The following is a 24,157-nucleotide window of genomic DNA, read 5'->3' as shown; positions in this document are numbered from 1 at the left end:
TCCCAAGTCTGACCCTTGAGCCGTGCAGAGCCAGGATTGCCCACAGGGGGGCGCTCACCCCGGCTGGCCCCGCCCCGCCCTTTGTTTGGCTGCGATTGGCTGGACTCTTGCGGGGGCTGTCACTCTGCAGGATCCCGGGCTGCGATTGGCTGGCGGGGCTGTCACTCTGCAGGATCCGGGGCTGCGATTGGCTGGACTCTTGCGGGGGCTGTCACTCTGCAGGATCCGGGGCTGCGATTGGCTGGCGGGGCTGTCACTCTGCAGGATCCCGAGCTGTGATTGGCTGGCGGGGCTGTCACTCTGCAGGATCCCGGGCTGTGATTGGCTGATGGGGCTGTCACTCTGCAGGATCCGGGGCTAGGATTGGCTGGACTCTTGCGGGGGCTGTCACTCTGCAGGATCCGGGCCTGCGATTGGCTGGCGGGGCTGTCAGCGGAGGCGGCCACAGAGCAGGTGCGGGGCCGAGGGATCAGGTAAGCAGCCGAGAGGTGGGAGGCCCTGGAGCCCGGCTCAGGCCTCGGCTTCCAGTACCGCTCCGGGCCCGGCCTCGGGGAGGAGTGTCACCGGCCGCGCTCGGTTTCCAGGGCGCCGCCGCTGCCTCCCCGGGGCCCAGGCCGCTCGGCGCCGCCTCTGAGCTGTAGGCCTCGGCCCGACCCCCCAACTCGACACCGCGGGGAGCTGTGTGCGTGGGGGTGGGTGGGGGGGTGTGGGGGCTCTGAGCCCCGCAGTCCGGGCTGACGCTCGGGAGCCGTTCGCCGGGGCGTTCGGGGAAATTTCCCGAATAGCCAAACCACCGCGAGTGAAGCCCCTCAGACCTCAGGGCCCTAACGCGTGTTGGCTGAGGTGGACGTTTGTCAGGTCCGGGTATATAATAATAATAATAATAATAATAATAATAATAATAATCCTCGCATCTGATATAGCGCTTTTCACGTCGGGAGGACGTCCCAAAGCGCTTCACAGAATATACTGTAAAGTGAATTGACTGCATATTTGTGGGCGAACGCGGCCGCCAATTGCGCACAGCAATGTCCCACAAACAGCCGCGGATTGAAAATGACCGATTTATTATTGTTTTTGGTTTTGGAGCGATTATTCAAGGGATATGGGGCAAAAGGCGGGTAAATTGGTGTTGAGGTGCGGATCAGCCACGATCTCGCAGAGTGGCGGAACAGGCTCGAGGGGCTGAATGGCCTCCCTTCCTATTCCCACGAACAATCTCCCAGATAAAACCGGGCAATCACTTCACTTCAGTCACTGTTTACGGGGGACATGGTTATTTGCCTTCAAAATACGGTCACTACACTTTGCAGTTGCATCCTATGCGGCGCTCTGAGATGTCCTCCTGGTGTGGAAGATGCTGTATCGAATGCCAGAATAATTCCAGCATCTGCAGTGTTTTGTGTTTCGGCCAGAATAATTATTTTTACTGCGAGATGAGTCTGGAAAAGGTTACTGTCAATCTACTGAATTTCCTGCCGGCTTTTGTTGCGTCAAGCAGAATTTCCCTTGATTTCCGCAGAACGCTTGGTAGTGTGGGGTTTGACCACCTTCACCTCACACCTCCAGTCTGTGCGGCTTCTGCCGCTGGTCTCGGCCTCACAGCCTCTCTTGTGTTTTCATCATTCATAAAACCTGTGCCTTACGCTTCGTACCTCTTATCTCTATGAAGCGAGACAGGGGTTCGCGCTCATCAAATCAGTTGTTCTACTCCAAGGCAATCTTGGAGGCTAAGGTCAATCCCAAACTCCTTCTCCATCACCAACTGGCTCTTCCGCCCACCCTCTCATGCTTCGCCCATCCTCACCTCCAATGTGTATCAATGCTGTACTTCCTCGAATTCAAAGCCGAGGGGATCTGCTCAGCTGCCTCTGCACTTCCGTCTACCACCCAATCCCCATCTCCCCCTCTCACCCCGGCCTCTACCAATCCCTCCCTCCACACCTTCGAACCTGTCTCCCACTCCTCTCTCATCACCACTATAACCCACATGAAACCGATCACCTGCTCCCTTGACCCCATCCCCAGCCCGCTCCTTACATTCCAGCTCCACCCCCTTCCCCCTCTACTCACAGAGATCATAAACTCCCTGTCCACTGGTACCATTCCCATCTCTTTACAAACAGCTGTCATCATTCCTACCCTTAAAAAAAACCTGGACCCATTCCTGTTCTCAAACTACCGCCACATCTCCAACTTCACTTTCCTCCCCCAGGTCCTGGAATGAGTTGTTGCTTCCCAGCTTTGCTCCTCTCCCGCCACTCCTTTCACAAATGCCTCCAATCGGGTTTCCTCGCCGCCCACAGCACAGAATCAGCCCTGGTCAAGTGACAAATGACATTCTGTCCATCTGTGACCAGGGCTCCCTCTGCCTCCTCATCTTCCTTGACCTCTCTGCTGCCTTCGACACATCAACCACGCTATCCTCATCCACCATCTCTCCTCTCACCTGAACCTTCATGGCTCTATCCATGGTTCAGATAGTACCTCTCACACCGCCTCCACTTCATCTCCACAAACGGTTTCTCCTCTAGCCCCTGCACTATCTCGGGGCTCTGTCCTCGGTCCCCTCCTCTTCAATATCTATATGCTCCCTCTTGGTGACATCATCCACAGACATGGGTCAACTTCCACATGTATGCAGATGACACCCAACTGTACCTCTCTGACTCCACTCTTGACTCCAGGACCACTGCTGTTCTGACAGAATGTCATGTCAGACATCAAGTCCTGGATGAGAGATAACTTTCTTCAGTTGAAAGTCAACAAGAACCAAGACCCTCTTGATTAGCCCCCGTCAGTGCCTCCAGCCTCAGGTGCTGATAGCATCACCATCCACGGATGCACACTCCAGAACCCTGGTGTCCTGTTTGACCCTCAACTATCCTTTCTACCCCACATCCGTGCCATGACCCACTCTGCCTTCTCCACCTCCGCAACATCCCCCGGCTCCACCGCTGTCTCTCACCGCAGGCTGCATGCATTCATTATATATGTGCATTCATCGCATCGAGGCTCGACTATGCAAACTCCTTGCTTGTGGGCCTCCCCAACTCTTCCCTCCACAGGCTGCAGATCATCCAGAACTCTGCAGCCGGTGTCCTCTACCGCACCAGGCTCCATGACCCTATCACCCCCATCCTCGCCCGACTCCATTGGCTTTCCATCACTTAGAGGATACAGTTCAAGATCCTGGTCCTCACCTTCAAAGCTCTCCATGGTCTTGCTCCCCCCGACCTCTGCGACCTCCTAACCCCTACCATCCTGCTCGCTCCCTCTGCTCAGCGGGCTCCGGCTTGCTTCACGTCCCACGCCTTGCCTGCCCCAGCATTGGCGGGCGGGCCTTCTGACACTCTGCCCTTACCCTCTGGAACTCCATCCCGCAGTCCCTCCACCTCGCTCCCTCCTTTGCTTCCTTCAAGACCCATCTCAAGACCCTCTTCGACCATGCTTTCGATCACCCTGCTACCTCCCCCTGCCCTCCACCCTCCCCAATCCCGACCCCCAGCTCAGGTCTGAAACACTGATTGTCCAGTGCCTTGGGACGTCTTCCCGACGTGAAAGACGCTATACAAATGTAATTTTGTTGTTTTGTATATCTCTGACCTTCTGCTCACCCCCCTCCATGCCCGCTCCGAGACGCTACACTGCGAAAGGGTGCTATGTAAATGCGAGTTACTTATATATTGTTATTTATATGTTATTTATTCCCCAAACGCACACGCTCCCCTTTCTCCTCTAGCCCCCGCACTATCTCGGGGCTCTGTCCTCAGTCCCCTCCTCTTCAATCTATATATATATCTATATGCTCCCTCTTGGTGACATCATCCACAGATATGGGTCAACTTCCAAGGTTACTATGGGAGGCACGTGTACAAATAGCGGAGGCTTTGGCTACAATTTGTCAATCTTTGTTGGACACAGGAGTGGTGCCAGAGGACTGGAGAGTGGCCAATGTGACTCCCCTGTACAAAAAGGGACAGAAGGACAAACCTGGGAACTCCAGGCCAGTCAGCCTAACATCAGTAGTGGGGAAACTCCTGGAGACTATAATCCGGGACAGAATAAATCTTCACTTAGAAGAATATGGGTTAATTAGGGACAGACAGCACGGATTTGTTAAAGGCAAATCTTGTCTAACAAATCTAATAGAATTTTTCGATGAGGTAATGGAGAGGGTGGATAAAGGTAGTGCAGTTGATGTAGTTTATATGGACTTTCAAAAGGCATTTGACAAAGTGCCACATGAAAGACTTGTAAGAAAGATAGAAGCCCATGGTATAAAAGGGACAGTGGCAGTATGGATCCAGAACTGTCTGGGAGACAGAAAGCAGAGAGTTGTGGTGAACGGATGCTTTTCTGACTGGAGGGAAGTGTACAGTGTACCCCAGGGATCGGTATTAGGACCACTGCTCTTCTTAATGTACATTAATGATCTGGACTTGGGTATAGGAAGTACCATTTCCAAGTTTGCGGACTACACAAAGTTAGGTAGGGTAGTAAACAGTGAGTAGTAGCCGACTGCAGGAAGATATAGACAGAATCGTAAAGTGGGCGACACATGGCAGATGAGTTTCAATGTGGAGAAATGCGAGGTAATGCATTTTGGTAGAAAGAATGAGGGGAGCAATATAGGCTGGTAATACAATCTTAAGGGGGGTAAAAGAACAGAGAGACCTGGGGGTTCAGGTAAATGAATCCTTGAAGGTGGCAGGACAGGTAGATAAAGCTGTAAAAAGGGCATATGGGATACTAGGCTTTATAAATAGGGGCATAGAGTACAAGAGTCAGGAGGTTATGATTAACCCATATAAACACTGGTTAGGCCTCAGTTAGAATACTGCGCCCAGTTCTGGGCACCGCACTATAGGAAGGATGTTAAGGCATTGGAAAGGGTGCAGAGGAGATTTATGAGGATGGTACCAGGAATGAGGGACCTTGATTATGAGGAAAGGCCAGAGAGGCCGGGATTATTCTCATTGGAGCAGAGAAGGTTACGAGGAGACCTAATAGAGGTCTTCAAAATCATGAGGGGATTTGATAGGTTAGAAACTGTTTCCACTGGTGGGTGTGTCGGTGACTCGAAGTCACAGATTCAAAATAGTATCTAAAAGAAGTCGAGGGGAGGTGAGAAGAAATTTTTTCACGGAGTGAGTTGTTCGAATCTGGAACGCATTGCCTGAAAGGGCGGTCGAGGCCGATTCGATAACTACTTTTAAAAACATGGTGGACGGGTATTTGGGGAGGACGGGTTTGCAGGGTTATGGGGAAGGGGCTGGGGAGTGGGACTGACATTACATTGCTCTATTCAAAGAGCCGCACAGACTCGGTGGGCCGAATGGCCTCTTTTTGTGCTGTACAATTCTATGATTCTATGACTGTGTTTCGTGGGAGAAACATGGAAGCCAATTGCGCACAGCAATGTCCCACAAACAGTCGTGGATTGAGTGGCCAAATTATTATTTATCTATTTATTTTTGAAGGGATTATTAATTAATAATAATAATCCGTGCATTTGATATTGTGCCTCATCGCGTCTTCCGATGTGGGAAGGTGCAGTGTAATACAATATCATTTATGTACGTCTGGAGGATGTTCCAAAGTGCTTTTCACAGCTGACTGGAATCCCGAGCCGTGTGTCGAGGAGAGGAATAGTGATTGAAAGCGGGGGTGAGGAGAGCAGTCGTAAGGCGGCTTTAAAAGTCTGGGGGGGAGAGACTTGTAGGCACAGGGCGAAACCTTGGGCAAGTTTCCTTACTCCACACAGAGCCTAATAATAATCCCTCCAAAACAAAAAACAATAATAAATTGGTCATTTTCAATCCATGACTGTTTGTGGGACATTGCTGTGCGCAATTGGCTGCCGCGTTCGCCCACAAATATACAGTCAATTCACTTTACAGTGTGTCCTGTGAAGCGCTTTGGGACGTCCTCTCGACGTGAAAAGCGCTATATCAAATGCGAGGATTATTATTATTATTTATTATTATTAGAAGTGCACGTAGTAGTGATTGGAAGATGACCAGTGAGTGTTGTGTGTTACTCTCCTGACTTCCTGTTGAGGGATTACGTATGTATTTGGCTGACTGTAGGGATTATTCAAGGCTGTTTTAGTGTTTCTGGCCTGGGCCTGTGTGACAGCCCGCCTTCTCCCAGCCTTGGACGAAGTTTCAGTACTTTGCCAGCAGCCGCTGTGAATGAGTAAGCAAAATGTACATCAATGTTTACTTCAAAATGCATAGCAGATGAGTCATTCGCCAATCATCCACAGCACATTGTCAACAAGTTCACAGTCTGATTTGGAGACGACATTCAGAATGCTTCACAGGTGACATTATCGGCAGAGTAAATAGGAAGCTCTTTGAGTATCGATCGTTCCTGGTGAACACGAGTAACAATTCTTAGCTACTCTTTTTCAGTGTATGTCTCTTTAGCTATACATATCCATTGCCATTGCTCTCTCCTTCCCTCTAACCCTCTGGCTATTGCTCTCTCCCTCGCTCTATATCACTCTCTAGCTCTCTCACAAGCAATCTTTTCCTTCTTTCTCTCTCAATGTGACCATACACCTGTTGCACTAGTTAATGATGGGATCAGGCGCAGAAACCGTGGCTGATGCTGAGGACAATGTATTGTTGCCGGAGGCTGGAGCGCTGTTATCCTGCTGAGCAACAGCCTGGTGCCAACGGTGGCTCATAACACGGCTGTTTCTAAGGAGCTGATTGAGACCAACTCCCAGTGAGCGGGAGTTGCTGGCAGTGCTGGCGGCGAGTGTGGCACTAAGCACCCGGTGTTACCATGCTGCTTCTCTCTGAACAAACCTCTTGGTCAGTAATTATGTCTGCTTTCCTCTCAGTCACACCTTAATCGAGTGGGAAGAGCATTGTTGTGGTGGAGCCGATGATGGGTCAGACTGGAGCGGTGAGGTCACGGTGACCAAACTCTAGCCCTCTCTCCGTGTTCAACCAGCCAGTGAGTGAGCGTGGTATTGCCTGGCGCCCGGAGATCGATCCAGCGAGCGTGTGAGATGTCGGGCTCTGCAGGCTGCGCGGCCGAGGTGATGCCCTCGGCAAATGCCAGCCGCGTGTTCAGCTATGCCCTGGACAGCCACACGGCAGCTGCCTTCACCATCATGAACGAGATGCGTCTGAGCCAGCAGTTATGTGATGTGACGCTGAAGGTGAAGTACAAGGACCTGGAGGAGGAGATTATGGCCCACAAGATAGTGCTGGCCTCCTGCAGTCCCGTCTTCAGGGCCATGTTCACCGCGGGACTGAGGGAGCGCGGCATGGAGGTCATCCCCATCGAGGGCATCCATCCCAAGGTCATGCAGAGGCTGGTTGAGTTTGCCTACACCGCGAGCATCACCGTGGGTGAGAAGTGCGTGCTGCACGTGATGACCGGGGCTGTCATGTACCAGATGGACAGTGTGGTGCAGGCTTGCTGTGACTTCCTGGTGGAGCAGCTCGACCCCAGCAATGCCATCGGCTTTGCCGCTTTTGCCGAGGAGATCGGATGCCAGGAGCTGAGCCTCAAAGCCAGGGAGTACATCTACCTGCACTTCAGTGAGGTGAGCACTGGGAGAAATGGCTCTCATTGTCACGCGGCTTTATCATGGAGTCCTGTAGCTTAGTGGCTAGAGCACTCTCCTCACAAGTAAGAGGACCCAGGTTTGATTCCTGGGCGGACAGGGTGAAACCTTAGGCAAGTTTCCTTACTCCACACGCCTCTGTTTACCGAGCAAGTAGGACTCGGTTGATTGCCGGATGGCTTTCCCTGTGTAATAATCCCTCCAAAAAAATGTGGTCACTCAATCCACAACTGTTTGTGGGACACTGCTGTGCACAATTAGCTGCCGCGTTTCTCCCATAAAATACACAACAACAACAACAACAACAACAAGATTCCATTTATAAAGCGCCTTTCACGTCAGGAGGACGTCCCACAGTTAATCCAGTTTGCAGTATATCTTGCGAAGCGATTTGAGACGTCTCAATGACATGATAAAGCGCTGATTCAAATGCAAGGATTATTATTATTATTGTGTCAAAACGTCTCTGACCCCGTCACTGCCGTAGAGCGTTTCTGTAGTGTTCAGGAGTCGCCTATGTCTGTCCCTCTGCAGGTGGCAAAACAAGAGGAGTTCTTCAACCTGACGCAGTGCCAGCTGGTCAGCCTGATCAGCCGTGACGAGCTGAATGTGCGGTGTGAGTCTGAGGTGTATCACGCCTGTATCCAGTGGGTAAAGTACGAGTGTGAAAGCCGGCGGCCATACATCCACGCTCTGCTCAACGCCGTACGCTGCCACTCACTCACACCCAACTTCCTGCAGACACAGCTACAGAAGTGCGAAATCCTCCGCATGGACTCCAAGTGTAAGGATTACCTGGTCGGGGTCTTCAAGGAGTTGACGCTACACAAGCCCACCCAGGGCTGTCCCTGCCGCTCCCCCAAGGTCTCGCAGCTCATCTACTCGGCGGGGGGCTATTTCCGGCAGTCACTCAGCTACTTGGAGGCCTACAACCCGCTGGATGCTAGGTGGGTGAGGCTGGCAGACATGCCGGTGCCACGGAGCGGGCTGGCCACATGCACGGTGAACGGGCTGCTGTACGTGGTGGGCGGCAGGAATAACTCGCCGGATGGCAACACGGACTCCAACGCCCTGGACTGCTACAACCCCATGAACAACATGTGGTCAGCCTGCGCCCCACTGCACCTCCCTCGCAACCGTGTGGGCGGAGGAGTGATCGATGGCATGATCTATGCCGTGGGCGGCTCTGAAGGCTGCAGTCACCACAGCACCGTGGAAAGGTTGGTCTCCGTGCTCGGTGCGGGACTGTAAAACAACACGGCAACTGTGTGAAATACTAGATTGAAATACAATCTAATAGTGTCACACACTCACACACACACAGACACACCTCCCGGGATAGTCACAAGTTGTTTGTTTGACATCTGATAAGTTTTGGCATCTGACAGCTTTGAGAATGTGCATGGCGGATGTGTGGTGGAACTGCCAGCAAGCTTCTTTGTATGTGTGTTGGGTGCAAGGGAGTGTGTGTTGGATTACACCCTGCGTTATTACCCTGTTCTGCACCCTGTGTTATACTGTGTTGCTCTTGCTCTGTGCCCCAGGTACGACCCTGAGAAGGACCAGTGGGAGTTTGTAGCCGCCATGTCCACCAGCAGGATTGGGGTGGGTGTGGCCATCGCCAACCGGCTCCTCTACGCCATCGGTGGCTTCGACGGCACGAGCCGGCTCAACTCTGCTGAGCGTTACTATCCCGAGGACAACAAGTGGGAGACCATTGGCCCCATGAACACCGTCAGGAGTGGAGCCGGTGAGGGGGGTGGGGCTTGCGGTGAGGGAAGTAGGCGGGAGGGGGAGCCGGGGAGGGGAGTCGGCGGTGGGGGGGTGAGGGGTTGTTGGGCGATGAGGGTTGTGAAGGGTGGGAGCCAGTGGGGGGCTGGGGTGAGGGAGGTGGGCGGTGGCAGCCAGAGTAGGATGGGAGAGAGCTGGAAGAGGAGAGGTGGAGGAGAGAGTAGTGCTGGAAGAGTGGGGAGAGGAGAAAGAGGGAGAGGAGGGGAAGGGGAGAGAGGAGGGGAGAGAGTTGGAGGAGGGGAATGTGTGTCAGGCCTGGAGCTGAGCTGTGGTTGTGCTCAGGTGTGTGCAATCTGAGAAACTGCGTGTATGCGATCGGCGGGTACGATGGAGTGAACCAGCTGAACAGTGTGGAGCGCTACGAGATCGAGAACGGCCAGTGGACATGCATCGCACCAATGAAGCACAAGCGCAGTGCGTTGGGAGTCACCGTGTATCAGGGCAAGATCTACGTACTCGGTAAATACCATAAACCTTGCTTATCCCTCACCATCACACTGCCCTGTGTGTGTGCATGTTTGCGTTTGTGTTGGGACGATGTGCTGTGCAATGTAAAAAAGCTACAAAATACGGTTAATCCACTTTACAGTGTATTCTGTGAAGCGCTTTGAGACGCTATATCAAATGTGTCAAAGAATTATAATTATTAATGGGGGTGGGGCAATTGGGGCTGTCTTTGTTTAGAAGCTGAATCTTTTAGAAGTCTGGGTTAAAGGGCCCTTCAAGCACTTTGAGCCCCTGGGGTGTGGGAATGGCACGAGGTGTATGAAGGATGATGTGCACTGACCACCTCACCCTTTTGGCAGGTGGCTATGATGGCCAGGACTTCCTCAGCAGTGTTGAATGTTTCGACCCGGACACCGGTCAGTGGACAGAGGTGACCCAGATGACCTCGGGCCGGAGTGGGGTGGGTGTGGCTGTCACGTTGGAACCTTGTAGGCTGCCCCCCCTTTGAAGGCTGCACCCCCCCCTTTGAAGGCTGCACCCCCCCCCCTTTGAAGGCTGCACCCCACATTGAGCTCCAGTCTCGCTCTCTCGTTTGGACTCTACACATCTCTCTGCCTCTCAGCGCTGATGCCACCCTCACCTGATGGTCCCTCAGTGCAGAGTGGGTGTCTCACAGGAAGCAGGGTTTACTCTGGCTTCTATGAGGTCCTTTGGGAAGATTTCAGTTGGCGTTAAGCGATGCTGAGGCGAGGTGGTAAATGGCACAAATGGTCCAATTAGATTAATGACTGTATGCTAAGTGCGGGCTGGGCTGGGCTTGCCCACCCTCAGTCCTGTTCATCACTTATTCCCTGAGACAATTTACTTGTTTCTAATAAGGATGACACCTTGTAACAACGTGCTAATTACCTAAATTAATTAACTTTGATATGTTAATTATCCACTTGAACAGCGTTGCGCTCAGCTCGCTCGGCGTCTGGTGGTAAATTGTTTTGTTTTGTGATAGAGTCTGGGCCGGGTTTCACTGGCAGCTCAGCCTTCCCGGGGTGGGAACAACGACGACAACGACGGTTAAAGTGTCTGTGTCTCTCCGTCCGCAACTCCCGGTCTCCCCCACCCCCCTCTGTCTTGTTTTCTCTATGTCTCTCCCCATCTCTCTTTCTCCCTTTTTCTTCCCCCTTCTCTCCCTTTCTCTCTCCATTTCTCTGTATCTCTTCCCCTGTCTCTTTTCCTCCCCCTCCTCTGTCTTTCTCCGTTTCTCTTTCTCCACCTCTCTCTTTCTCCCTCTCTGTCCGTGTGCGTCTCTCTACATCTCTCTGTGAGTCTCATTCTCTCTCTCTCTGTGACTGGTGCAGTGTAGAGAAAGAGAATTGTGCTGGGTGCTGCACCAGAGACCCCCAAATTCGCTCCAGTCTCAGCCCTGAGATTGTTTTGTCTTTAAAAAATTGTTGTTGTTGTTTGAGCCCTTCACAGTTACATGCCAATAGGGTAGAGACTTGGTGACGTTTAACCACAACAACAACAAAATTACATTTGTATAGCGTTTTTCATGTCGGGAGGATGTCCCAAAGCGCTGGACAGTCAGTGTTTCGAACCCGAGCTGGGGGTCAGGATTGTGGAGGGAAGGAGGGTGATGGAAAGCACGGTCAAAGAGGAGGGACTTGAGATGGGTCTTGAAGGAGGCAAGAGAGGGGGTGAAGCGGAGGGACTGCAGGATGGAGTTCCAGAGGGTAGGGTGGGTGGGGGATAATTGCTGTATCTGGTGAATATTCCAAGCAGCGAAATGCAATTTCATTCTTGCAAAATGAACGGGGTTGCTTTGGTTTCTAAAACAGTATTTTTAATAAAACGTTTGTTCATTTTAATAAACTTTTTCAAAAAAAAATCTTGTTTCGGTGTGTTATCTACAATAAGCGACTGTGCCTTCAGCCATTATGCCCCTAATCTCTGAAACTCTCTACCTCCACCCCTCTCTCTGCCCCACTCGCTCCCACTTTCTTTAAATCCCACCTGAAGATCTACCTCTTCATCCACGCCTGTGATCACCTCCCCCTTAATAATCCTTCTCTTTCGTCTGACGTCCAACCCTCGCCACAGTCCAACGCTCCCAGTTGCTGTTATGTGGGATCTGGATTCTGGGTTCATAAATTATTTAAAGCAATTTAGAGGATTACTGGCCAAATACAATACCTCTCTCTCTTTTTCACTGTCTCTCATGCTCTCTCTTTCACTGTTGGTCTCTTACTGTGTGTCTTATCTCTTGCGCTTTCTCTCTCTCACTGTCTGGCTCTCGCATTCTCTTTCTCACTCTCTGCTGGAATATTCTCAGGGTCATCCTGCTCTGCAGCCTGTTCTCAGCTGCTGATCTTATCCCAGCAGCTCAGCTTTTGGCAGCCGAGCCCCAAGATCACCTGAGAGAGACCGTCGCCAGTTCCATGGTTCCGGCTCCTGTGGTTCCGGCTCTGAGAGATACTCAGCTTCCCTCTTTCTCTTCTTTCCCGATTCCATCAACACCCTCCACTCCGTTTACTTATTCCCTCCCTCCCCCACCACCACCACCAGTGGAACCAGTCTACCAGTTCAATGGACCACCCTACCCATTAGGGCTTTGGCTTACAGGGTTAACAGGAGCTGAGTGGGATGATTCACTGCCCCCAGTGACTGGTGTGCCTTTCCAAGTCCTGGTGATGAGCCAGGCTGGGTGTGCAGCACTTAGGGACGTCCTCCCGACGTGAAAGGCGCTCTATAATGTAATTTTGTTGTTGTTGCTGTTTCTGTCATCAGCAGTGCCCTGGAGGACAGGGACGAAAGTGGAACAGAAATTGGACGACATTGGAGCAAGAAAGTGAATGGGTGAGAGAATGAGTGGATTCTCAGAGCTGGCTTCAGACTTCGACACATGGGAAACCGTAAAGTAATTTGCCATTTGATAGACTCGAATTCCATCAGACAGTAAATTAGTCATATCTTTCAGGGAAATTTTTGCTGAAAGCAGTTCATGTCATGGATACAGGATACAGAGCAGGAGCTGACGTCACTGGCCACACCCAGCCAACCTGTAACCCATACACAACAACAGTTGGAATGCACTGTCTGAAAGGTTGGTGCCTTTCCCATAGCCACAAGAACAACGTGTACGGCTATGGGATAAGAGTGGGGGAGTGGGACTAGTTGGTAGTTCTTTCAAAGAAAGCACAGGCACGATGGGCCGAATGGCCTCCTTCTATGCTGTAAGGTTCTATGATTCTATGAACACATTGCTGGAGTCCTGTAGCTCAGTGGTTAGAGCACTCGCTTTGCCAGTGAGAGACCTGAGTTCAATTCCAGGCAGAGGGGAAACCTTGGGCAAGTTTCCTTACTCCACACAGAGCCTAATAATAATCTCTCCAAAACCAAAAACAATAATAAATTGGTCATTTTCAATCTACGACTGTTTGTGGGACACTGCTGTGCGCAATAGACTGCTGTGTTTCACCCACAAATATACAGTCAATTCACTTTACATTATATCCTGTAAAACAATTTGAGATGTCTCGAAGATGTTATAGTGCGCTATATAAATGCAAGGATTATTATTATATTTAGTGCACACTCGTATGTCTAGGGCTGTGCGCTGATTGGCTGCCGTGTTTGCTTACAAAATACAGTCACTACAGTACATGCTGGGAAAGGCTGTGATGAGGGAAGCAGTGTTATTTACTATGTTTGTTGGTGTTTTGCAGAGTGCAGCCGCCGCTCCCAGCCCGGTGCTGGGGAACATTCCCCCCAACGACGGGATCCCTGGAGGTCCTATTCCCCCCGGCTTCTTCCAGGTACTGATCCCAGACTCTTCCTGAGGATTGCCTCGGCCCCGTGCCATTGGCAGTGTTGGTTTTGTTCATTTATCTGCACCGCTCAGCGTCCCTGTGGTTAGGGGAAGCTTGATCTCGATGCTCTCTCTCTGCTCTCCTGTGACGGGAGTTTCAGGCCTATATGCCCCCATACACACACAGACACATACGCTCAGACAGAACCCCCCCACCCTCCCGGCTCTTCCCACCTGCTTGAAGCCCCGCCCGCCCAGTTCTAGCCTCACCTAATGGATCAGCAGCCCCTGTTGAATTGGTGCCCGAGCTTTGTGTGCTGATGCTGCCTTCAGCTGTTAGAGATGAAGTGCAGCAAATTGAGCGACGTGGAGCCAGTGCGTACCACCCTCCAGCGGCCCGGCCACACACGGCCCACGCACAGCGGATGGTTATCGTGGGGCTCAGTTTTGGGATCAAACTCTGGAGGTGTTGGAGGAAGTCTCGATTCGCTCTTGTGATGGGCTGTAAAAATATTTCTATTCTGCTCGCATTCACATCCACCAATGATGGCAGACAGTCGTTCACTGCTTCTCAAACAAATCGTTTTCAGCGCACAGTTTATTATTTGAAACCTTGTATTGAAAGGCGACACCTGTCCCTGTTCAGTGCAGACTTCCAGGTCCTTACTCCCTCCAGCTGTCTTTCCATTTGCTCTGTTCCTCTTCTGCATGTTGCTGTTCATTTCCAGCGCTGTGTAATTTTTCTTTGCTGGGATCGGGTTTGGTGACAGCTGCTTTGCACAATCTCTAAATGGTTAATTAATCCTTTAATTAATAAACCTGCTGCTGTAAGTAAGGTCTCTTGCGGGCTGCCTGGCCGGGTGGGCAGGCTGGCTGGGCTAGCTGGCTGTGTCCCATGTGTGCTCTGAAGGTGTAACTTGCTCTCTAACCTCTCGCAGGGTCCCCCAGGGTCTCAGCCCTCGCCTCACGCACAGCCTCCTCACAACCCTAACAACATGATGGGACCCCACAGTCAGGTAACGGGGTGGGGAGGGGGAGCGCGGAACGTGGGCTGGGACTAACTTGGGAAGCGCGACTTTCCTTTTCCAATTGGTGACCCTTCCTATTGGGATGTTCCCAGATCTGGGGAGGGTTTGAAGGAAGTTGGCAAATGTGTAGTGAAGCCTACAGTAAATTGGATTAGCCTCACGTGGGGGGGGATTTCAGAGCACCACCATATTACACCATCACCGCAGCCCATCCTGCCTGTAGGAAGCTTACCCACTCACCCCAGATTGTGGATGTAGCTGAGCTAAGACGGAGTGCCCACTGTTCAGCCATTTCTCCTCCTCACCGTGTTAGCGAATGTGCAGTGATTATAGTTCTGCCACGTGTGCTATGCCAGGTGTGACTGACCTGGAGATGGTGGCCTCCTCACTTCCTTGGCGGAGGCTGGCACCGGAGAGCAGAGAGGGGCAAGTGACAGCCAATAGTTTAGTATTGAGAACATTGCACTGAGTTAACCACGCGCGCTGTATTACACCATGTACTTGCTGTGCCACAGGCTGATGATATCTTAAGTCTCACCAAGTCAAGCCAGGGTTTTTAAACACAATACAGTGAAATCTCTATCCTGGCTCCCAGCCTCCCTACTCTGGGATCCAGTTCCATATCTATGGTTGTCCTGTCGTCACCCACCCAAGGGACCACTGAACTGCAGAGAGTATCACAGCTGAGCCTGACCCCCCCCACCCGACTGGCTATGTTAAGACCAGCCTGGGGTTCAGACCATCAATTCTATCCACTTCTCGTTCGTTCGTCCTCTTGTTCACACTTTCCTTCTTGTTCTCGTTCACTCTCTTTCATTCTTTTTCGTTTGTTAATTTCTTCTTTCTCACTTGTTGATTCTTTTGCTCGCTTGCTTGCTCGTTTCTTTCATTTTTCGCTTCCTTCTCTTCCTTCCCACCTTCCTTTGCAACCTATACTGTGGGGGCTTGTGTTATTATTAAACAGTTGGGGTTTATTGGGGCAATGTTGGGAGGAAGCTGTTCCTGTATATTTTAGGATTTAACTTGTTAGAGATTATAATAATATAATAATAATATGTACATTTCATACAGCGCCTACATCGGGAGAACATCTCATAGTGCTTCAGAGGATACTATAAAGCGCAGTGACTGTGTGTTTGTCTTGGAGAAAATCACGACAGCCAATTTGTGTAAATGTACAAATCGTATGTGTATTGGGGGTGGGTGGTTGGGGAGGTCTGGCTACCAATGGTTAAGGCTGCCCCGGTAGAGAGAGCCTGTGTTTAATACATGACCTGGTGCTGCAGGGTTAGTTATTGTGATTAAACTTAATGTCTTGATTACAGACTTTCATGTCACCGCGATACGCTGGAGGCCCAAGGCCAGCCATCAGGATGGGAAGCCAGGTGAGTCACGTCCTGAGTGTTCAACGCCCTCACCCCAGCCTTTTCCTGAGCCTCATTTCTTTACCAACATTCGTACCTTTTTGATTCTTTCAGGGCAATAACAAAATTAACGTTTACACAATGTCTTTAACATCAGAAGGATGCCCCAATGTGCTGGAGAGTTAAGGGTTTGCACCAGAGCTGGGGGTTGGAATCGAGAGGGAGGCGAGGAGGGGGCGTGAAGGTGCAGTCAAAGAGGAAGGTCTAGAGACGGGTCTTAAAGGAGACGAGGGAGGAAGCGAGATTGGCCACCCCATGGAGCTGGATTCTCCCCACCTGCAGATATCGCACAGTGAACCTCAGGCATAGTGTGGACCTGCCACTGTTGGCTAACTCTCTCTCCCTCTGTCTGTCTGTCCCCAGCCTCCGGGTGCTGTTCCCGGAGCCCAGCAGCTACTCACCAACGCGATGGACCCCACACGACAGCAAGGTGAGCCTGGGGGACACTCGTTCTATCACCTTTCTCTTGAATTTTGCTTGATAACCTACCTCTTCAAATGCACCTACAGCCACCTGCCCCTCTGTCCCTCTCACTCAACTGTGACCCCGTCTTTGTGAACGTTGCTATATAAATATAAAAATGGAGGTTGTTGTTGTAACTAGATTTCTCTTGCTCCACAGGGCACCCAGGTATGGGGGGGCCAATGCAGCGAATGAGTGCTCCCCCACGGGGAATGGGGCCGATGGGACCACAGGTAGGACATTGTGTGTCTGTGGGCTGCTGACCTGATGATTAATGAGTCTGCGCAAAGAGGTTCGATCCTCAGCTCCTTTCTCCCTTGCATCCAGTTCCTGATCAAGGCTTTTATTCACCTCCAATATATCATCCACCTCCAGTTCTGTCTCGCACCAAACCCTTATCTAAACCGGCGTTATCTCCCGCCTGGACTTTGCAAACTCTCTCCTCGCTGATCACTGCCCATAAGCTCTTAATTTATTCAAAACTCCACCATCCATCACCCCACGGACACCACTGACTCCTGCCTCCCAGTGGGTCACTGTGAAGCTCTTCGCCCTCTCCTATAAATCCCTTCACACCACAACACCCACCTTTCTCTCTGAGTGACTCCCGACACCACTCCTCTGCTTGGCCCCTTGACCTGTGCACCATTGGTGGCCGAGCCTTCACAATCTATGGCCCATAACCTCAGGAAGTCCCTCAAGCCCTCCATCTCCCGCTCCTGTGTTTTTAAGTCCTGCCTTAACACCTACCTCTTCAGCTGCGCCTGTGGTCAGCTCCCCTCTCGGCGTCCGCTCCTGTCTTGACAATGCGCTCAGTGTTGCATGTGAAGGCTGCTGTATATAACCACAGATTGTTTGGAGCAATGACCGGAGCGGGTTCCCTTCGTACGCAGGAGACCAGAGGCTGGTCTCCTCTCCGGAGGTGATAGCAGCCGCTTAGCGCTCGCTCGCTCTCTCTCTCTCTCTCTCTCTCTCTCTCTCGGCCAGTGTAATAATTTACTAACCCTTTTCTCTTTTCTCTTCCCCCCAACCCCCCCCCCCCCCCCCCTCTCTCTCTCTCTCTCTCTCTCTCTCTGGTTACGGTAGTCTGACCCTTGGTTATCGTTGCAGAGCTACACTGGTTCAATGAGGCCTCCGCCCAACTCCATCGGCCCCGGCATGCCTGGGATGAGCATGTAAGTTACTGCGGCCAAACAGCAATAAACTGCTGCCCCTCCCACCACGCCGCTCTCTCTCTCTAACCCCCAACCACCCCACACTTGAATTCTCCTGACCAGTATTCTGCCTGATTATTCACTCATTCTGCTCATGTGTCTGTGTTTTTCTCCTGTATTTACTCCCCTGTTAGCAACACAGTGTGACCCTAGGGCTGGAGCCTGTTGTAACTTTCACCGCATCACTGAAGGGAGTCTGTGAGAATGTAAATGGTTTATTGCTGTCTGTTTCAGGGGCCCCGGAGCAGGCCGGCAATGGCCCAACCATTCCAACGCTAACTCAGTAAGTGACTATCCTCAACTCACTCCAACCTGTCTATGCGTGTGCGTGCTTCCCTGCTTCCTTCAGCATAGCAGTGAGCGGCCCATCACTGCGTCCCTGTGTGTGAGAGTGCGTGTGTGCATGTCATTCCCAGCCAAGCTTGGGATGTTAGTTCTAGGGGGGAGTCTGTTTGAAGGGGTGAGGGCAAACTGTTTGGTTTGATGTGTGAAATGGTTGACTATGTGTTACAGTTGGGGGCTATGCATATGAGGGGGTAACAGGCTTTGTGAGGAGATTAACCCATTACTCTCACTGGGTGTATTGTGTTCCAGGGTCTGAGCCCAGTAATTACCTAGAAACCTCCACATATCTCTGACCTGAGGAATGTTTTGATTTACAGATTCCATATTCGTCGTCTTCACCTGGTTCATACGGGGTACGTAACTGTGTGACTAAGCGCTCCGAGGCGCTACCCTGAGTGAAGGTGCTCTATTAATGCAGTTGGTTGTCGGTGTGTGTGTTACACCTGGGAGCTGGTCAGAGTTGTGAGCGGTGTGTGGTGGAGGAGTCATCTTTGGCAGCATTGCTCAGGGTGTGTGTTCTCTCCTTAGGGCCCTGCAGGTGGAGGAGGACCCCCAGGAACGCCCATCATGCCAAGTCCAGCAGGTACAGAGTAACAGCCCTGAGCCCAACCGCAGCACTGACACATCCTAACCAGCCGCTCACTAATCAGCTATAAAAATCTGTCCTTTTTCTCTGTTTAGTCAATAAGTCTCTTAGTCAGCGCACACTCTCACTCATTCTGTCTTCTGGTCGCGGTGAACTGTGCAGGGCACAAGCTGCGTCTCGACCATTGTCTGGGAGACTTGGTTACTTGTTTGGGTTAAGCCTGTGTTTGCTGGCGACTCTGGTTACTGCTGTTTGCTGATGCAGCCAGTGTATCGCTGACCAGATCCTGGTTTTGGTTGTGGCATCTGTCGCTAGTGAACGAGGCTCAGCGAGCTTTTGGTGTGTAGCTGGCGTGTTGTGCGCTGGTATGTGCCACACATGTAGTCCGAGCTCTCTGTCCCTCACGCTGAATCTTACCTCTCTTACACACAACAGATTCAACGAACTCCAGCGAGACCATGTACACGATGATTAACCCTGCGCCTCCTGGCGGCAGCCGCTCAAATGTGAGTTGTGTGTCCAGGCGGCATTGACTCCTTGGACTGTACAGATGAGGCCCTGGCCCAGAACTGCCCTCGCCATTCCTCACTTGTTCAAATCCCCGCGTCCAGTGCCTTGGGCATCCTCCCGACATGAAAGGTGCTTTATAAAAGTCATTTGTCGATGCTGCAAAACTGAGAGATGGAAGCACAGCTTTAACAATCCTGAACATCTGGCGCAGCAGGCCAGCCTCTGCAGCTGCTCCCCGTTGTCCTATATTCTCTGTGGTGAAAGGGCGTTGCGTTAGAATTCAAAGAGCTAATACACCGGTGGAACAGACTTGATGGGCTGAATGTCCTCCTGTTCCTGTTTTCCCATGTTCCCAAGTTGCTCATTTTCTCTATTAATCTGAACCTTCCAGCTCTCCCTGAATATGTTACTGCTCAGGTTTGCTCTCAAATGATTCTATTGATCCATCCTCACCTGTGGGAATGAGATCCCAGCAATTCCTTCCAACTCTTGCCCCCATTTTCCTGCTAATAATCCTGAGTCTAGGTTAAGTGTCCAGTCATCATTTGCTATCTGAAGGAAATGTTTTTTCTCCCCTATTTACATCTTCAGAGTCTTTCCAGCTCCTTGATCCCATTCCCTGACAATCTCCCGGTCTGGTGAGAGGGCCAGTTACCAGCCTCTCTGCGATATCTCTCCGCCTCACATCTTACGTGTGGGCTGGCCTTGAGTAAGGGGTTTTGCTGTCCCTGTCACGTGCTAACCCTGTGATTTCTTGCTCCCTCCTATTTCCCTCTCCAGTTCCCGCTGGGACCTGGCTCCGATGGTCCGATGGGGGGAATGGGAGGAATTGAAGCGCATCACATGAATGGATCATTAGGTGAGTCCCAGCTAGAGAGGCGAGTGTGTGTGAGAGACTGAGTGACTGATTGTAGAGGTGAGCATGTGTGAGACAGTGACGGACTATAGAGATAAGTGTGTGTGTGTGTGAGAGAGAGAGACTGAGTGAGTGAATACAGAGGCAAGTGTGGGTGTGAGACTCAGTGATCGACTATAGAGATAAGTGTGTGTGAGACAGTGACTGACTGGAGATGAGTGTGAGACTGTGTGACTGACTATAGAGGTGAGTAGATCATGCAAAACTCTGCAGCTCATGTACTCTCGGGCACCAGGCTCTGCGACCCCATCACTCCCACCCTCGCCCGACTCCACTGGCTCCCCATCCCCCAGACGATCGAGTTCAAGATCCTCATCCTCACTTTCAAGGCCATCCATGGCCTTGCCCCCTCCTACCTCTCTGACCTGCTGACTCCCTACCAACCTGCCCGCTCCCTCCGCGTTCAGTGGGCTCCGGTCTGCTCCATGTCTCCTGCCCGACCCGCCCTACCATTGGTAGCCAGGCTTTTAGCCTCTCTGCCCCCACACTCTGGAACTCCATGGGGTGTCCTCCCGACGTGAAAGGCGCTCTACAAATGTAATGTTGTTGTTGAGTGTGTGTGAGAGACAGTGACACGCTAGAGGTGAGTGCGTCAGACACAGTGAGTGACTATAGAGGTGAGTGTGTGTGAGGCTCATCACCTGGTGTAAATATATTTTTTGTTGCCTCAGGGTCGGGAGATATGGACGGGATCCCGAAGGTAGGAAGCTGGTATTACTGTCTAACTCGCTGTGTGGGTAATTGCTGATCTATCTGCTACAGCTGGGAGCCAGGGTGCAAGGCAAACTTGTCTCTGTGAGCAGCCAACAGTAACCCTCCCCTGAAAGCCTGGGGGCGGGGAAGAGATTAATCTGTGGCTAGAGTGTGTGTGTGAGAGAGTGAGAGAGAGATGGGGGTTAGATCTCTTGCCTGTTCTGCTTTCTATCCTGAGAATGTTTATAGTGTTTGAGGAAACGTTAATACGATTTATTATTAAAGTTGAATTTCTTACATTTCTAGAACTCTCCAAACAACATGAGCAACATTAGTAACGCACCCGGGACCCCGCGGGGGGACGGGGAGCTGGGGGGCAGCTTCCTGCATTCTTTCCAGAACGACAATGTGAGTGTTAAACCCAGACACATGATAAAGTGTGCACATTCAGTGTAGAATACATACATCCAGTGTAGAATACATTGACCCAGTGCGCAAACATGTACATCCATGTAGAGTACATACACCCGTATAGAATACATTCAATTATGTACATCCAGAGTACAGACGCATTCAGCAACATGTACATTCAGTATTGACATACACAGGCTAACAGTCTACATAGTACGCGTTTCACCCACAAAATATACACTATACTTTACACTATATTCTGTGAAGCGCTTTGAGACGTCTCATTAACGTGATAAGGCACTATATCAAAGACAAGAATTATTATTAAATTAACATGCGTCAAATGTAAGAATGGTGGTCGGGCTTCTCGTGTAAAGCTCTTCGTGATGACTAAGGTGTGGGGTTGAATGTAGATGTGTGTATGTAGAGCGGAGGTTCCAGCCTGTAACCCTGTGTTGCTCTCTTGCAGTACTCTCCCAGCATGACGATGAGCGTGTGATTTTTCCCCTCCCCAGGACCAGAGCGAGCCGGCTGCCATTTGGAAGATTAAGGAGCGAATACAGGAAGCGGCCAAGCGCGTTGACGAGGAACTGGGGGCAAATCCCCAATTTTAATTTCATGCACAAAGCAAAAAGGCCGAACTTTTATTCCATAAACATGAAGGACAAAATGATTTGAGACGTACGTGGAGCCCTTTCCCGGAGGGAGTGTGCGTGCGTATGTGTGCGTGTGTGTGTGGACACATTGTCTCTTTGAGGAGATGATGGATACTGACCTCGCTTCATCCTCTGAACCCTTGGAACTGAGCTGAAGATGCTACTTGCTGGAAGATCCAACCTTGTGCTATTATCGCCATTTAATCTGGGATATTTACACCTCGGTGTTACTTTTCAAGCCTTTTTTTTGTGTTAGTACCAATTTCTCCCCCTTCCCCTGTTGCTTCTTTGAGACTTTTTCCCCATCTATCATTCCCTGAGGGCTCGGCACTGATGGGCCAATCTCCGGCCTGAAGACTCCATACCTACCCTCTCCCTTCTTNCCCCCCCACACACGCACCTTGGACCTAGAGTGGCTGCATTTCCTCTGTATCTAACGTCCATCGCGGCTCGCTCCCAACAGCCGGCCGGCCTCGGCCCTCGTTACAAAAAACAGGCAGCTTCCGATCTGCAGAGCAGCAGCGGTGCAGTGGCACTGCCTAGTGGCAGGTCTGGGTCTCTGTACAGTACATACACTACCTGCAAAGACTGTCTTTGTTTGAGCGCACCTCTGTACAATGTGTCCAGTTATTGTAAAATATTGCCTTGTGCTGATTCTCAAACACATTGCAGCCGTTCTGTGTTTCTTACCTGTAGTCTGGTTACAAATGAGAAACTCCTACACTGTACTTTTGTCTTCAATATTTGTTTGTTTTGTTCAGGGATGTTTTTCTGACCCTGGACCGTATCCGGAACGTCAACTGTGTTTTTCTTGTACTGACTGCAGATTCTGGGATATTATACTTTTGGGTTGGGGGGAGGGTGGGGGTGGGGAACAGGTTGGGGTCAATAGAAGGACCATTCTAAACAGATTGTGTTTTAGATGTGTTTAAAATAATTTTTAACTGTTCAGCTGTGAAGTGGCTGAAAGGGTTACAGGAATCGCCCATCTGCAGTTGCGGTGAAAGCAGCCGGTGTCATTTTGCTGCTGAATTTGGTCTCCAGGAAACATGGATTTTAAAAAAAAAGAGAATCTGGCGGATGTGATTTTAAAATTCGCTGAATTATTGTCTTCATCGGGGATAGTTTTGAATGAAACGGTTCTTTTCTCCCAACGCTGTAATAAATGTAAACACAAAACACAGCCATTGCCGGCCGGTTGGACTTTGTCACTTTAGAAGTTTCTTTTAAGATGACTCAATGTCACCCTGGATTCCTGGGCTAGTGTCTGTGTGCAGTCACTCACTGTGTACACGGCTGAGCTATCGCACACAGTCACTCACTGTGTAGAGGGCTGAGATAACACACGGTCACTTGTTGGGAACAGAGCTGAGATGCTCCACACTGTGCAGGAGTCTATGTGGTGAGAGAGAGCGAGAAATCTGTTTTAGTCAGGAGATTGAGCATTCCGCCTGGGGAGGGTGCATGATCTAAAGGGAAAGAAAGTTGTAGATTCGGCCAGCGATAAAAGAAACAGTGCAGAAATTGGGAGAAAGTGATTGTTAGGTGGTTGGTCAATCTCCGGCCACAGCAACGAGAGAGACAGCTGGAATGCCGGGTGAATACAGGGAACGTGTGGACAGACTGGGAGAGAGACGGATGTGGGTGAGGAAAGGGAGAGCTGGAGCATGGCTTGGGACCTTATGACAGGACGGTGTGACTGAGAGTATCGGTATATCGGGAAATGCACCGAAACTTGTTACTGAGGTATAACTCGATCATTTGCTCCCTATAAATTGTCTTCTTCCTGAGGGTTCAACGGGCACCTAACTTACACCTTGCTTACACTGAGTCGTCTTCATGTGGGACCCCAGACAGCGAGTTTCATCCATCTCTTAAGCTCTAATACTGCCCTCACCTGAGCTGATATTCACCTTTAGTAAAGGAAAGGCGAAAAGAGCAAGGTGAAAGAAGTTAGTGAAGTCCCAGTAGTGTAGTGGTCAGGGCATTTGCCTCATATAGTGAGAAGACCTGGGTTTCGGTTCCTGGACTAGTTTTCTTACTCCGCACCCTGCCCCCCCCACCACGCTCGGGTCCTGATCCCCGACTGTTCAGCACCTTGGGACGTCCTACTGACGTGAAAGGCACTTTACAAATGTCATTTTGTTGTTGTCTGTTTACCTAGCAGTGAGTAAGAACCCGGTTCTTAGTCACTTGGCAGATCGCTTTCCGGGAATAATAATCCATTCAAAAAAAATTGGTCACTAAATCCCCACGACTGTGTGTAGAATACTGCTGT

General features: G+C 50.9%; 2 protein-coding genes across 8 annotated transcripts; both read left to right on the top strand.

The window, feature by feature from the left end:
• The first annotated feature begins 409 nt into the window (after nucleotides 1-409).
• On the top strand, nucleotides 410-10,932 carry keap1b (kelch-like ECH-associated protein 1b). 4 transcript variants are annotated; one of them, XM_007908984.2, is made up of 6 exons: nucleotides 410-473; nucleotides 6,857-7,570; nucleotides 8,126-8,811; nucleotides 9,136-9,341; nucleotides 9,665-9,841; nucleotides 10,189-10,932. In XM_007908984.2, exons 2-6 carry the CDS (start codon nucleotides 7,028-7,030, stop codon nucleotides 10,335-10,337), a joined length of 1,761 nt encoding a protein of 586 aa, XP_007907175.1. In that variant the 5' UTR covers nucleotides 410-473; nucleotides 6,857-7,027; the 3' UTR covers nucleotides 10,338-10,932. The 4 variants fall into 4 exon arrangements, with proteins under 4 accessions (XP_007907175.1, XP_007907176.1, XP_042191700.1 ...); XM_007908985.2 differs by lacking the exon at nucleotides 410-473 and adding an exon at nucleotides 822-858; XM_042335766.1 differs by lacking the exon at nucleotides 410-473 and adding an exon at nucleotides 6,335-6,420.
• A 2,565-nt stretch (nucleotides 10,933-13,497) lies between these two features.
• Nucleotides 13,498-23,062, top strand: ssbp3a (single stranded DNA binding protein 3a). 4 transcript variants are annotated; one of them, XM_042335276.1, is made up of 14 exons: nucleotides 13,498-13,641; nucleotides 14,573-14,650; nucleotides 15,988-16,047; nucleotides 16,450-16,516; nucleotides 16,708-16,781; nucleotides 17,659-17,723; nucleotides 17,997-18,045; nucleotides 18,425-18,460; nucleotides 18,636-18,690; nucleotides 19,129-19,199; nucleotides 19,984-20,062; nucleotides 20,791-20,819; nucleotides 21,119-21,220; nucleotides 21,739-23,062. In XM_042335276.1, exons 1-14 carry the CDS (start codon nucleotides 13,507-13,509, stop codon nucleotides 21,835-21,837), a joined length of 999 nt encoding a protein of 332 aa, XP_042191210.1. In that variant the 5' UTR covers nucleotides 13,498-13,506; the 3' UTR covers nucleotides 21,838-23,062. The 4 variants fall into 4 exon arrangements, with proteins under 4 accessions (XP_042191210.1, XP_042191212.1, XP_042191209.1 ...); XM_042335278.1 differs by having other exon boundaries at nucleotides 21,693-23,062; XM_042335275.1 differs by having other exon boundaries at nucleotides 17,635-17,723.
• Nucleotides 23,063-24,157: the final 1,095 nt, after the last annotated feature.

This window comes from Callorhinchus milii, unplaced genomic scaffold (genome assembly GCF_018977255.1).
Source record: "Callorhinchus milii isolate IMCB2004 unplaced genomic scaffold, IMCB_Cmil_1.0 Scaffold5, whole genome shotgun sequence".
NCBI lineage: Eukaryota > Metazoa > Chordata > Chondrichthyes > Chimaeriformes > Callorhinchidae > Callorhinchus > Callorhinchus milii.
Note: the sequence above shows the minus strand (reverse complement) of the source record. Positions and strands in the feature narration are given on the sequence as shown.